This window comes from Camelina sativa, chromosome 8, assembly GCF_030686135.1.
Source record: "Camelina sativa cultivar CO46 ecotype springtype chromosome 8, ASM3068613v1".
Lineage (NCBI taxonomy): Eukaryota > Viridiplantae > Streptophyta > Magnoliopsida > Brassicales > Brassicaceae > Camelina > Camelina sativa.
In genome coordinates, this window is record NC_141887.1 from 5,661,442 (window position 1) to 5,675,338 (window position 13,897).

At 36.4% G+C, this 13,897-nt stretch overlaps 2 protein-coding genes and 1 pseudogene across 4 annotated transcripts; all 3 read left to right on the forward strand.

Moving 5' to 3' along the window:
- Nucleotides 1-1,838: 1,838 nt before the first annotated feature.
- LOC104709254 (zinc finger BED domain-containing protein RICESLEEPER 2-like) lies at nt 1,839-5,312 on the forward strand (annotated as a pseudogene).
- A 2,384-nt stretch (nt 5,313-7,696) lies between these two features.
- LOC104706422 (beta-galactosidase 7) lies at nt 7,697-11,437 on the forward strand. The gene is made up of 11 exons (XM_019229208.2): nt 7,697-7,917; nt 8,007-8,282; nt 8,383-8,475; nt 8,678-9,016; nt 9,107-9,194; nt 9,287-9,405; nt 9,486-9,832; nt 9,938-10,151; nt 10,240-10,467; nt 10,555-10,766; nt 10,871-11,437. The coding sequence occupies exons 1-11, from the start codon at nt 7,741-7,743 to the stop codon at nt 11,259-11,261; spliced, it is 2,484 nt and encodes an 827-aa protein (XP_019084753.2). The 5' UTR covers nt 7,697-7,740; the 3' UTR covers nt 11,262-11,437.
- Nucleotides 11,438-11,929: 492 nt separating this feature from the next.
- LOC104706423 (20 kDa chaperonin, chloroplastic) lies at nt 11,930-13,893 on the forward strand. 3 transcript variants are annotated; one of them, XM_010422616.3, is made up of 6 exons: nt 11,930-12,149; nt 12,411-12,586; nt 12,902-13,081; nt 13,182-13,337; nt 13,428-13,505; nt 13,619-13,893. In XM_010422616.3, the coding sequence occupies exons 2-6, from the start codon at nt 12,413-12,415 to the stop codon at nt 13,790-13,792; spliced, it is 762 nt and encodes a 253-aa protein (XP_010420918.1). In that variant the 5' UTR covers nt 11,930-12,149; nt 12,411-12,412; the 3' UTR covers nt 13,793-13,893. The 3 variants fall into 3 exon arrangements, with proteins under 3 accessions (XP_010420918.1, XP_010420919.1, XP_087318234.1); XM_010422617.3 differs by having other exon boundaries at nt 12,000-12,149; nt 12,408-12,586; XM_087462108.1 differs by having other exon boundaries at nt 12,054-12,245.
- Nucleotides 13,894-13,897: the final 4 nt, after the last annotated feature.

Consider the following 13,897-nt stretch of genomic DNA (forward strand, 5'->3'; position numbering starts at 1 on the left):
TTCATCACTCTTGTCTATCGGGGAGTTCATCAAAATCAATTATTGTCTTCGGGGAGTTCATCAGTGTTGTCCACCAGGAAGTTAATCAATCTTTTCCATCAGAGGGTTCATCAGTGTTGTCTATCGAGGAATTCATCAGTCTTGTCCATCTGGGAGGATATATCAGTGTTGTCCACCGATTGGTTTGAAGAACTGCATGATAGACAATAAGACTTGTGAAAATTGAGTGAACAACAAGTTTTTAAAAAAGAAATGGACATATTTAGTCCCCCAGATCTGGTCCATCAAATCTGGTATATTGGATCTGGTCCACCGAAAAAAATAGGTCAGATATCAGATCTTGTCCATTAAAGTTACAGAGAGAAGGAAACAAACAAAAGAAACTCAAAAAAAGATATGGAGGTTTCCATAGAGAGATGGAAGAAGATGAGTATTGAAGATGAGAGAGATGAGAAATCAAGCCTCGATTCGTAAACGCTTCTTCACTGGTTTGGTCTCCACTATTACAATCAAGTTCCTAGATTTCTCTGATGTGGTGATTTATTTGTTGTTGAAGAAAGGAAGAGGGGAGAAGAAAAGAGAGAGAAAGAAAAAGATGAGAGATCGAGAGAAAGATGAGAGATCTGAGAGAGAAAACAAAAGGAAAGAAAATAAAGGATATTTTTGTTATTTTCAATAGATTAAAGTTGGTCCTATGGCATTTGAGAGAAGAAAATAATGAAAGTGGCATTGGCGATAAAGATTACCACTGTTCATGACAGTTAGAGATGTCAAACGGGCCAATGCCCGCGGGCATAGCCCAATAAGAAGCATAACGGAGCGGGTATGGGCTTAGTCATTGAAGCCCAATTTTTTGCGGGCATAGCGGTCATGCCCGTCGCGGATTGCGGGTCTGCGGATTACCCGATGAAACATTCTTCATCTTTTGTTCTTCGTCTTCATCCTCTATTCTTCTTCTTCTTTCGTTCTTTGTCTTCTTCTCCCACAACCACAGATTTACATCGGGTGATTTGAGATTGGCCATAAAAATCAGTTGTAAATCATCTTACCATGCCATCTCAATTTCTAAAAGTAAAAAGCAATTAGAGATTTACAACTGATTTTTATGGTCAGATGATTTCAAATTATACTAGCAAGAGGTATAGAAATTGTGAACTTAAGTCTCAGACTTAGTGGTGTTTATTTCATCTGTCAAGTTCTTGAGATAGTGAGTCATGTTAACAAGAGAGTGAAGCATCAGATTGGTACGACTAAGAACATTCACATTATTTAGTTTTATAGTGACTGTGGCTGTAATTTATCATGCTTTCAGCAGTAGAGGCTAGTTTTATCCAGCTACGGTTTATTTATCAAGCATTCAAGCTCAAAGATCAGTTTAGTGCTCCTTCTCAATATGTGTTTGGTTCTTATGCTCAGTCTCTGGCATTTGGTCAAATTCGTCCTCTTGGGATCACTTTAGAGAAGCAGAATTCGAGAGGCTGAATGAGCAAACTTGGTTCGAGCTTATGGAGATTCACTTAGTAAGTTGCTTATGTTGTTTTTCATTGTAATGTATGTTTCTGTTTGAGATTCAAGAAGACTGGTGTAATAGATTTTTAGTGCTACTGTTTGCTCTCTGATCCAAATGGTCGATTATTGAAGTCTGAAGTCCGCTCAAGTCTGCGGATGAGCTGATCGATCACACGATCGACCAAATGGTCGATCCTTTTGTCATGTGGCTCCAGTCTTCACTCTGGCTGGATATACATTCACTCAAACAGGTATAACTCTTTACACGCACATCTGATTGGCCTGAAATCACCTCCATTGCAAATCTTACTCAATTTCCAATAACTTAGATGAAGAATTCTGGAGCTAAATCCCAAGGAAAGGTCTTCATACGAGTCGATCTTTGAGGGACTGCAAACTGGTTCCGAATCATCAATTATCTTGTGTGCATCCAAATGTGTGTCTTCCATTATATTGCTAATTATTGACTTCTTTGGCTCCAAAGAACACTATCCTTGTACATCTCTACTCCAACAGACTTGGTAGAAGACTCTTTGTTCTTGGACTTACTAATATTCTTATTGTCTGTTTAGGAACTATGGTGTGCCTCTGCACTTGTTACGGGAGCTCTACGAAACCTTCAGAACTTCCACTTGTTGTACCTCGTGAGAATGCCACATCTGCAGCTGCAGGCCAACGCGGAGTACAGCAAGGTTTCCAACAAGGTAAACCAAACCCTGCGAACACATCTAGAAGCTTTGAAAGTTAATAAAAACATTTAGTAATTATTAGTAAATACCAATTAGATATTAGAAGATTTAGTCGTTTAGAGTTTGTATAAAAGCTGAAAACCCTAAATAGTTTAGCATAATTAGAAAAGATTGACCTAAGAATATCCACATATATGATCTCATGAGAGTCTCGTGACATACGACTCCAGTCCTCAAAGTCTTAGAGCTCTGAATTGTGAATCGTAATGGTAAGTTATATATTGATTTAAACTCGTTCTTTTTTGTCTACTTATCAAAACCTCTATCTTTTACACTCTTGTGATCTGAGATTCAAGTCTTTAACTGTTTGATTAACCGTTGTATTTTTTTAAAAGGACTCACATGACTCTTATGATGTGAGATCAATAGACTTAGAGTCTCAAAGAGTAATTGATGCTGCAAACGCTGAAGAAGAACAATGCATGTTTGATGGAGCAGAGCCATCTAATTCTCGTAAGAGAGCACCAATTCATATTGATGACGAAGATGTTGAACAGGAGAAAGGAAAGACAACATCAACACAACCGAAGAAGAAAAAGCAGAATAAGTTTGATGGAGATCGATCCTCTAAATCTGGAAAAAGAGCTGCAATTGATATTGATGATGATGATGATCTACATGATAATGTCGTAGGAGATAAAGGAAAAGGGAAAGCAACATCAACAGAACCGACAAAGAGAAAGCAGTATACAAATTGTTGGGAGCATTTTACAGTGTTTAAGAAGACTATTAATGGAAAACTTCAAGACAGAGCTGAATGCAATCACTGCAAGAGGGATTACGCCTACAATTCACACAAGAACGGTACACATTCTTACAATCGTCATATGGAAACTTGTAAGGTTCGGCTTAGTAATGCTGATATTAGTAAGGTGATGCTCAATTCTGAAGCAAAGTTACAAGTTAGGAAGATAGATCATATGGTTTTTCGCGAAATGGTAGCTAAGTGTATCATTCAACATGATCTCCCATTTGCCTATGTTGAATATGAGAGAGTTAGATCAGTTTGAAAGTATTTGAATGCAGATGTGAAGTTTATAAGCCGGAACACAGCTGCAGCAGACGTTTACAAGTTCTATGAGAATGAGGCAGAGAATTTAAAGAGAGTATTAGCTCACTTTCCAGGGAGGATTAGCTTCACTTCTGATTTGTGGACTGCAATCACTCATGAGGGCTACATGTGTCTAACAGCACATTATGTTGAAAGGAACTGGAAATTAAACAGCAAGATAATTGTTTTTTATGCTTCTCCGCCTCCACATTCAGGTATGCACATAGCAATGGAGATTCTAGAGAAGTGTAAGGATTGGGGAATTGAGAAAAAAGTGTTGTCCATCACGTTAGACAATGCTACTAACAATGACACAACACAAGATATTCTGAAATCTCAGCTTATGTTGCGGAATGATTTGTTGTGTGGAGGAGACTATTTTCATGTGCGATGCACAACACATATTCTCAACATCATTGTTCAGATTGGCCTGAAAGATATAGATGATACATTGGAAAAGATCATAGAGAGTATCAAATATGTTCAAGCTTCTGAAAAACGTGAGATATTGTTTGGAAAATGTGTTGAAGTGGTTGGTCTACAGTTGAAAGCGGACTTGATTATGGATGTGAAAACTAGATGGAATTCAACATACAAGATGCTTGATAGGGCTCTCAAGTATCGAGCTGCCTTTGGTAATCTCAAAGTCATTGATGGGAGAAACTACAAGTTTCACCCTACAGAAGCTGAATGGCACCGATTGAAGCAAATTTGTGAGTTTTTGGAGCCTTTTGATGAAATCACTAATATGATCTCAGGTTCAACATATCCAACTTCAAACTTGTATTTCATGCAAGTTTGGAATATCAACAATGGGTTGATATCGAATTCACAGAATCAAGATGAAGTCATCAGAAGTATGATTGTTCCAATGAGAGAAATGTTTGATAAGTATTGGGAAGAGGTTAGTGATGTTTTTGCAATGACAACAGTGTTTGATCCAAGGTTGAAGCTAACACTGGTCAATTATTGTTTTGAAAAGAACGACAAGGGTTATGCTCAGATAAAGATTAAACATTTGTGTGGTAAGCTTGCTACTCTTTTTGAATCTTATGAGAATAAGTCCATTTTCACATCAACTTCTATAGAGACACGTGAAACTAATCATCAAACTGATGAGAATGAAGGAAAAAGGGAGTTTTGGTAACTATGATGTAAGTATTCAAATTCTCACTCTCTTAGGCTATAAAAACTAATTCTCAGTTTCGATTTGAAACTTTAATTACGTAGACTTTTTGTGGTTTATGACTAATTCTCAGTTTTTGTGGTTTATGACTTTTACGTAAACTTTTTTTTTTTTTGAACAAGACTTTTAGGTAAACTAATTCTCAGTTTTTGTGGTTTACGTAGGCTATGATGTGGTTTGAAAATTGATGTCTTGTTAATTTCTTTTGTTTGGATACTAAAATGGTTTTATACATTTTCAGGATTTTATTAACTTCCGCAAACAAACTGTTGTTACTAGTGGAAAGTCTTCTTTAGAAATATATCTAGATGATCCGCCGATAGACATGATAGAGTATGAGAGTTTGGATATTTTAAAATATTGGAAAGATAACTCTCAACGGTATGGAGAACTGGCGTCAATGGCTTGCAACCTCCTTAGTATACCAATCACAACAGTAGCATCTGAATCTTCGTTTAGTATTGGAACTCGAGTTTTGAACAAGTACAGAAGCCGTCTTCTCCCAAAAAATGTTCAAGCACTAATATGTTGCCGCAGTTGGTTAAAAGGTTTTGAAGCATATGAAAATGATAAGCAAACAATTTTCATAATTTGGTATTGATTGTGTAACTTTTAAGTGATATATATTTACCTTGACCTTCTTCTATTACTTTGCCATATGTAGCGGTGGATGAAGAATTTGATGAAGATGAGACATTACCTTCTTTCCAGTCAATTGTTGATGATGAAGCTTGATTTGGTTGAAGAGACATCTTCACCTTGAGATTTCTGTTTTCAGTTTTCCATTTCAGTTTAATACTTTGGTTTAATTTTTCAGTTTAAGTACTTTCTTGATTTCAATTCCAGTTTAAACATCAATCTCTATTTTTTCTTTATCATTGATCTGCACTACATATTCTACATGTGACATATCTGGTTCGTAATTATTGGATTTCAATCTCTACGTAATCGAACTGGTAGACCAGAGAGTTATTTTATAATATTTTTCTTTTCATAAGAGAGCATTTACGTATTAACTATGGTTTCATTACAAGAGAAGCAAGAACAAAAAAATAATACATAAAGTAACAGCTTCTTTCAAAAATTGAATTTAGTCTCCGTTTCAGTTACTTCTTTGCTACTGAGGTCACACGAAGATGGCTTCAATCTCTGAAACTTTCGACGACAGTTCTAACAGCGGCGATCCAAACAAGAAACGGAAGAACTCCACAAGAACCCACGACTCGTTACAAGATGTCAAAGCCCGCGGGCATGCCCGTTAGTCTGCAAAGCTAGACGGAGCGGGCATGGGCAGTGATACGTCGTCCGCCACCCATGGCAGACCTGTCCACGGTGGATCACTGAAAATACGGAACCGTCACGGTCAGTCCGTTCGGACGTGGACATGTCCGTTTGACATTTCTAATGGCAGTATTAATAAATTTCCCATTAAAAATCCCCCTCTATATGTGTATTTTTAGCAGAATAAATAAAACAAATATATAAAAATTAGTTGTTTTAATAATATATAAATTAAATGCATAAACATGATCACGGATCTTAGGATTTTAAAAAACAGCAATTTCTTTACAAAAAAAGTAAGGTTTGTTTTTGTTTATACATCAAGCAATGGATCTAACCGAAAAAGAACTTCTTCAAATTTCAATCTGGTAAGTATATATAAAACTCTCTCAACTATTTTTTATGCATTTAAAACGTAACTTTCAAAAGATAAAAAAAAAGCCTCCGTCTACAAAAACGTACGTCAAAATCATAAACGATGTCCATCAACAACGTTTGTGTGATGGGAAAGAAACATTTGTTTGAGCTTCTAGTAAAAATGACTCACGGTTCAATTCAGAAAAAAAAATGCCTCACAATTTTAGTTTCTTGGGTATTTAGGTAAGTATTAGAATCTTCTTCACACAATTTATATAACAACGTACGGTATTTTAAAAATCCTCTAAGTAAAACCAGGCTCTATATAACATTAGAAATTGAAAAAAAAAATATATATATATCCTTCGGAGTTTAACCCAAAATTTGGATCCTAAACCAACAATTCTCTCCCGGTTAATCAATATCAAACCATTTTCCAGTTTATTATGGGTTACGGATTTTTTTTGTTCCGTAACTTTCTACATCTTATTATCATCAAGAATCCTTATGAGACTGTTCAATTTTCTCAATTCAATATGATAGAGATTAACTGATTAAGTGATATGCTTGCAATTAATTAAGAGGAATTGAGAAAATATTAGTTTTTCTTTTTATCCTTTCAAAGTAATTCTCATCACCATGGGTTATATATTACTTATAAGTGAATGAGTTACATTTTATTTTTAAAGTAACTCTCATCACCATGTGTTATATAACTTATATGTGAATGAGTTACTCTCACTTTCTCATATGTAAGACATTTTATCAGGAAAAAATATTTGTAACTTCTTGCAAACTCTATTTGTTTTCTGCCTCATTTTTTGAAGTTAAACTTCAAGTCTTAACCAAGAGGCAAGAGTATAACTTTCCAAACATTGTTTGTCCAAACTTTATCCAAGAAAATAAAAATCTTTTTTTTTTCTTATCCCTAATCGTTCGTTAAACATTATCTAAAAAGATTTTAACCTAGTCAATCCCCTTATCCAAATGAATAAAAACCTAGTCAATTAGTGAAAATAACTAGCTAATAAATTCTACAAATCCTGAAAATCTATAATTAGATAATTTTGTTTTAAGTTTTTGTTTTATTCCTACAACCTAGTCCATGCTAAGGAAGCTAATGAATATAATTAAGATATTGGATAACTCATTAATCATTTTCACCGCTCCATTCAAGTAAATTATACATATAAATCTAGTTCACGAAAAAAAAAACACATCAGCTCTATTCGACAATTTTTCGCATAAATATTCAATGTAAAACCTTGAATTCTATTTTTGTTTTTAGGTTCAGAAAACCAAATATTAGTTTTTAATATCAAAAACTAATACCAACGGCTTTATCCAAAACAAAGTACCGAAAATGATGTCTGAGATTTGAATAAGTAATAAAATTGAAATGATAGAATAAATTTTTAAAGAAACGTTTTATATATTTGTTTATCTAGTCAATCCTAAAAATCGATTTAATTGAAATATTAAACAAACTAATCTAAAAAAAAGGTATTAGGTTACTGTTCCATCCAAACTACTATAAATATAGTTCACCCAAAACCCTTCGAAAGCACATTTTCTCTCGTAGAAACCCAACAGTAAGCTACTAGGCTATGAAAATGAAACAGTACTTCTCTTGTCTCTTATCATTGATCTTTATCCTCATCACTTCATCATTCCCTTTGGCTAACTCGACCATTGTCTCTCACGATGAACGAGCTATCACCATTAATGGACAACGCCGAATCCTAATTTCAGGCTCCATTCATTATCCACGAAGCACTGCTGATGTAACTACTTTCACTTTTTTTTAATATGTTTCTTCATCCACAAGTAATGGGTATATCCATGTCTAATGCTTCGTGGGTTTTGGTTGCAGATGTGGCCTGATCTGATCAACAAAGCCAAAGACGGTGGCTTAGACGCAATAGAGACGTACGTTTTTTGGAACGTACATGAACCAAAACAAAGACAATACGATTTCTCGGGGCATCTAGATATTGTTCGATTCATCAAAACCATCCAAAGCGCGGGTCTCTACTCCGTTCTTCGCATTGGACCTTATGTTTGCGCAGAATGGAATTATGGAGGCTTTCCAGTATGGCTGCACAATATGCCCAACATGGAATTTAGAACGGTTAACCCTAGTTTCATGGTATAACCCAAACTTTAATTAGATAACTCTTATGTATTTTCGGATTTTTTATTTTTTTTTCTTTTATAATGAATGTTTTCGTGAATATCTTTTTATGCAGAATGAAATGCAAAACTTTACTACAAAGATAGTAGAGATGATGAAGGCCGAGAAGCTCTTTGCGTCACAAGGTGGTCCAATCATTCTAGCTCAGGTATGCATTTTTAATTTCTAAAGATGATGATGTTATGGCTGAGTTTAACGGTCCTTTAGCTAATGGGCTAGCCCATTGGACTCAGAATCAGGCTTTAAATTTAAATAAACTGGATATTTTTCGTAACGTTTTTGATGCTCATATATGTTCTTCCTCTATCTATATAAAGCAGGTTTTTTTAACTTGTTCGGTTATAATGTAGATTGAGAACGAGTATGGGAACGTGATCTCATCGTATGGAGCAGAGGGTAAGGCCTATATTGATTGGTGTGCCAATATGGCTAACTCTCTAGACATCGGTGTTCCATGGCTTATGTGCCAACAACCCAACGCTCCTAAGCCTATGATCGAGACGTGCAATGGATTCTACTGTGACGAGTACGAACCAACCAACCCGAGCAGCCCAAAGATGTGGACAGAGAATTGGACCGGATGGTTCAAAAATTGGGGAGGCAAACATCCTTATAGAACCGCTGAGGATCTTGCTTTTTCAGTTGCTAGATTTTTCCAAACTGGAGGAACTTTCCAGAACTATTACATGGTCAGAATCAGCTCCTTTGTATTCATTATTAATGGTAACCAGTCTCTTTTAACTTTTTATTGATTGATTTTTTGATATGACATATTACAGTACCATGGTGGTACTAACTTTGGAAGAGTCGCTGGAGGTCCATACATCACCACTTCATATGATTACCATGCTCCCCTTGATGAATACGGTATATACAACTTCACATTTTTCTTATATAGATACACAAATCGCTTCAAAATGTTGGAAAAATACGGTGTTGACTTATATATATATTTTCAGGTAACTTGAACCAGCCGAAATGGGGTCACTTGAAACAGCTCCACACAGTGTTAAAATCCATGGAAAAACCACTGACTTATGGCAATATTTCAAGAATCGATCTTGGCAACTCCATCAAGGTTAGACCCGGTTCTGTTTCCTTATATTTTACATAGTTGACGCTATCAGTAGTTAACATGTTTGTTGTATCTCTAAAAAGGCGACGATTTACACAACAAAGGAAGGATCCAGCTGTTTCATCGGTAATGTGAACGCAACTGCGGATGCTTTAGTCAACTTCAAAGGGAAAGACTACCACGTACCGGCTTGGTCCGTGAGTGTTCTTCCCGACTGCGATAAAGAGGCTTACAACACTGCAAAAGTGAACACTCAAACATCAATAATGACCGATGACTCTAGTAAGCCACAGATGCTGCAATGGACCTGGAGACCGGAGTCCGCTCAGAAGAGCATTCTTAAAGGCAGCGGCGATCTCATTGCCAAAGGTCTTGTAGACCAAAAAGACGTTACAAATGATGCTAGTGACTATCTTTGGTACATGACTAGGTATATCTATATACCTAGACCAACAATATCTTGTAATGATTGTCTTGTTCTAATTTCTAAGTGATTCGTGTACTATATATGGTTTTGATATGGGATTTTAATTAGGGTTCATCTCGACAAGAAAGATCCACTCTGGAGCCGAAACATGACGCTACGGGTTCACAGCAATGCCCCTGTTCTTCATGCTTACGTCAATGGAAAATACATCGGTAACGAGTTCGTAAAGAACGGGAAATTCGATTACAGATTTGAGAGGAAGATCAATCCCGTTCACGGAACTAATCACATTTCACTTCTCAGTGTTTCCGTTGGACTACAGGTAACATGTGAAGCCATAGCTTTTTATGATAATTTTTGTCCAAAATATCTTGTGACAACTGAAATTGTGGTCGTCTCTTATGTTTTAGAATTATGGACCTTTCTTTCCGAGTAGCCCAACTGGAATCAATGGTCCTGTGTCCTTGGTGGGATACAAAGGAGAGGAAACTATCGAGAAGGATCTATCAAAACATCAATGGGACTACAAGATTGGTATGAATGGATACAACAACAAACTTTTCAGCACGAAATCCGTTGGTCACCTCAAATGGGCAAACCAAAAGCTTGCTACTGGTCGGATGCTGACATGGTACAAGGTCAGTATTAATTAAAACTTTCTATGAAAATTCATTTGATTCTGCAAAATGAACGGTTCCTCTTACAATGAATTGTTACATCTCCAGGCACATTTCAAGGCTCCTCGTGGTAAAAATCCAGTGATTGTGGACTTTAATGGTCTCGGGAAAGGTGAGGCTTGGATCAACGGTCAGAGCATTGGACGTTACTGGCCGAGCTTTAACTCTAGTGACGATGGTTGCAAAGATGAATGTGACTACCGTGGGGAGTATGGTAGCGACAAATGCGCTTTTATGTGCGGCAAACCAACTCAAAGAAGGTAACAACTGTTCTTTTATTATTTTAATCAAAAAAGTTTTGACTTATTATATAATCAATAACGTTTTCATTAATAATTATTTTCATCAAACCGAACTCTTGTAGGTACCATGTTCCACGATCGTTCTTGAACGCGAGCGGACACAACACAATCACTCTATTCGAAGAAATGGGTGGTAACCCGTCCATGGTGAACTTCAAGACAGTCGTGGTCGGAACGGTTTGTGCTAGGGCTCATGAACACAACAAAGTGGAGTTGTCCTGCCATGACAGGCCAATTTCAGCCGTTAAATTCGCGAGCTTTGGAAATCCGGTGGGGCATTGTGGGTCATTTGCGGTTGGTACGTGCCACGGAGACAAGGATGCAGTGAAGACCGTGGCTGAAAAGTGTGTTGGGAAAGCCAACTGCACTATCGATGTGTCTTCCGACACGTTTGGCTCTACTTTGGACTGTGGAGATTCACCTAAAATATTGGCCGTGGAATTGGAGTGCTAGATTTAGATCTTAGCTCTAGCTAGATAGCTAGTCATTGCAATAATTTTTCTTAAAATAATTTTAGATCAATCCGTTAAATAATGTCGTACTTGTTTTTAATCTATCAGGTTTTTTAGATGGATTTAGGATTGTGGAAATAAATATTATGATCTGAATAAAATTTTCTTTTAAATAAATATTTTCCCTTCAGCTGGGTTTATTTCTATGACCTTTTTTTAATAAACAACGACACTACAATACATATCCTTCACAAGAATTCGCTTATCACATTTTCTAACACTAACATTGACCATATATATTTCGGTATATTTATACACAAATTCTATTAGACTATATATTACCATCAAAATTGTATATATATATATATATATATATATTTTTTTTTTTTTTCTTTTTCTTTGTATCCTAAGCATAGAACTCATTTGCATTCTAATAAGTTTTTTTTGTCTATTATATGTTGCCCTTATTTAAAATTCATTCCAAAGATTTTTGGGGAAAAAAAATATTGATGTTAATGAGTTAGGTGATAACAAATGAGATCGATTATTTATTTGAAAAATGATCCTCTTAGCTAAAGGCAAATATTCTCCTAATTCAAAAGATGTTGTTTTTGATCTATTATTAATAATTCTCGAAATGATTTTACTAATCTAGAAAATTCAGAAAGTGTGGCAAGAGGATTAGGTAAAAGACCCGACCCGAACCCGGTATAAGAGACTAAAAAAACCCACCCGGTAGAGCGTTCTAGAAACGCTAGCTGAAATAAAAAGGGTGGAGTCATGTGTGTTTTTTAGTCTATCTCTCTCTCTCTCTACTGCAATTTTTAGGGTTTTTATCCTCCGAAAGTCTCAACCTTTTTTTTTTTTTTCCTTATCCTCAACAAACAAGGTATCATCACTCTCTTCTCCTTTACTTACCCACTCTTGCTCTTCACTCTCTTATTAGGATTATAGAAAAGGTTTACTACGTTAATTGAATTCAAAGGTTCGAACTTTAAGCGGATAAAGTAATTGGGTTTGCTCTGTAGTGGTTGGTTTTTTGCGGAAAAGTTTTGTGAATCTGGGAGTAATCTTCATTTTCTGTTTTCTATGTCTCATTTCCTACTAATTTAGAGTTTATGTGTGTGTTTGTTGGATGGATGGATAGCAGAAATGGCGGCTACGCAACTTACAGCCTCACCAGTGACTGTGTCAGCTAGGAGCTTAGCCTCGCTAGAAGGTCTAAGAGCTTCAAGTGTCAAGTTTTCTTCTTTGAAACCAGGGACCCTTAGGCAGAACCAGTTCCGTCGTTTTGTTGTCAGAGCTGCTTCTGTTGTTGCTCCTAAGGTACTTGCTCTCGTTTCTTTTTGTGGATTCTTATTGTTGTTTGGTAAGTTGGGGCTGTTTCTATGTGGAACTCATCTAAATTTTATATTGATGTTTGTATGCCTAACCAATTCATTTTGATTGTTTTGGCCATTCGTCTTGTGTGTCATACAATCATATCTGGTCATGTAGAAAGAAACTGTACTTTAGATGCTTCTAGCTTTTCTTTTGCAAGTTTGGTTTGTATCTTAATGGTGACTTGTGGGACATCTGGATATGTTTCTTCTCGTTTGGTTTTGAGTATTAATTTCTCTGTTTCGTTCTGGTTATCTACAGTATACTACGATAAAGCCATTGGGGGATCGTCTGTTGGTGAAGATCAAGGAGGCAGAGGAGAAGACTCTAGGAGGTATCTTACTTCCATCCACAGCTCAATCAAAACCTCAAGGAGGTGAAGTCGTTGCTGTGGGTGAAGGAAGAACTATTGGGAAAAACAAAATTGATATCACTGTCCCTGTAAGCCTCACTATCCTTCAAGCCTTTTTTTTTTTTTGGTCTGCTTTGTTGTTTGCTGATAAACTTATATGAAATGCCTTCCTTCTTTCTCCTGAATCAGACTGGAGCACAAATTATTTACTCCAAATACGCAGGAACTGAGGTCGAATTCAATGATGTGAAGCATCTCATTCTCAAGGAAGATGATATTGTTGGCATTCTTGAGACAGATGACATCAAAGATCTTAAACCTTTGAATGACCGAGTCTTTATTAAGGTTTGTCTCAAGTGCTTACCTTCACCAACTTAATATTGTTTCTGCCCGCAAGAACAGTTATAACTTCTGTTTTGAACTTTATGAGTTTAGGTTGCTGAGGCAGAGGAGAAAACAGCTGGAGGGTTGTTGTTAACCGAGACCACCAAAGAGAAGCCTTCTATCGGCACGGTAAGTGCACATGTGATAATTATGTCTAATCTGAGACTTCCTTAGTCGATTGATGTATTTCTTAGTTCAAACTCCAGTTATAATAATACATTCTCCTCTTCAATTTGTGGCAGGTGATAGCAGTTGGACCGGGTTCCCTAGACGAGGAAGGTAGCGTTACCCCACTACCAATATCGACCGGAAGCACAGTTCTTTACTCCAAGTATGCTGGTAACGACTTCAAGGGCAAAGATGGTTCCAACTACATTGCCCTCAGAGCTTCAGATGTGATGGCTATACTTTCTTAGTTATGTCATGTCTTTGTAACATGCAACTTGTATCCCAATTGTGGAAATTTTTTTCGTAAACGGCATGAGCATAATTTGGAATAAAGACTTGAGTTGGAAAAGATG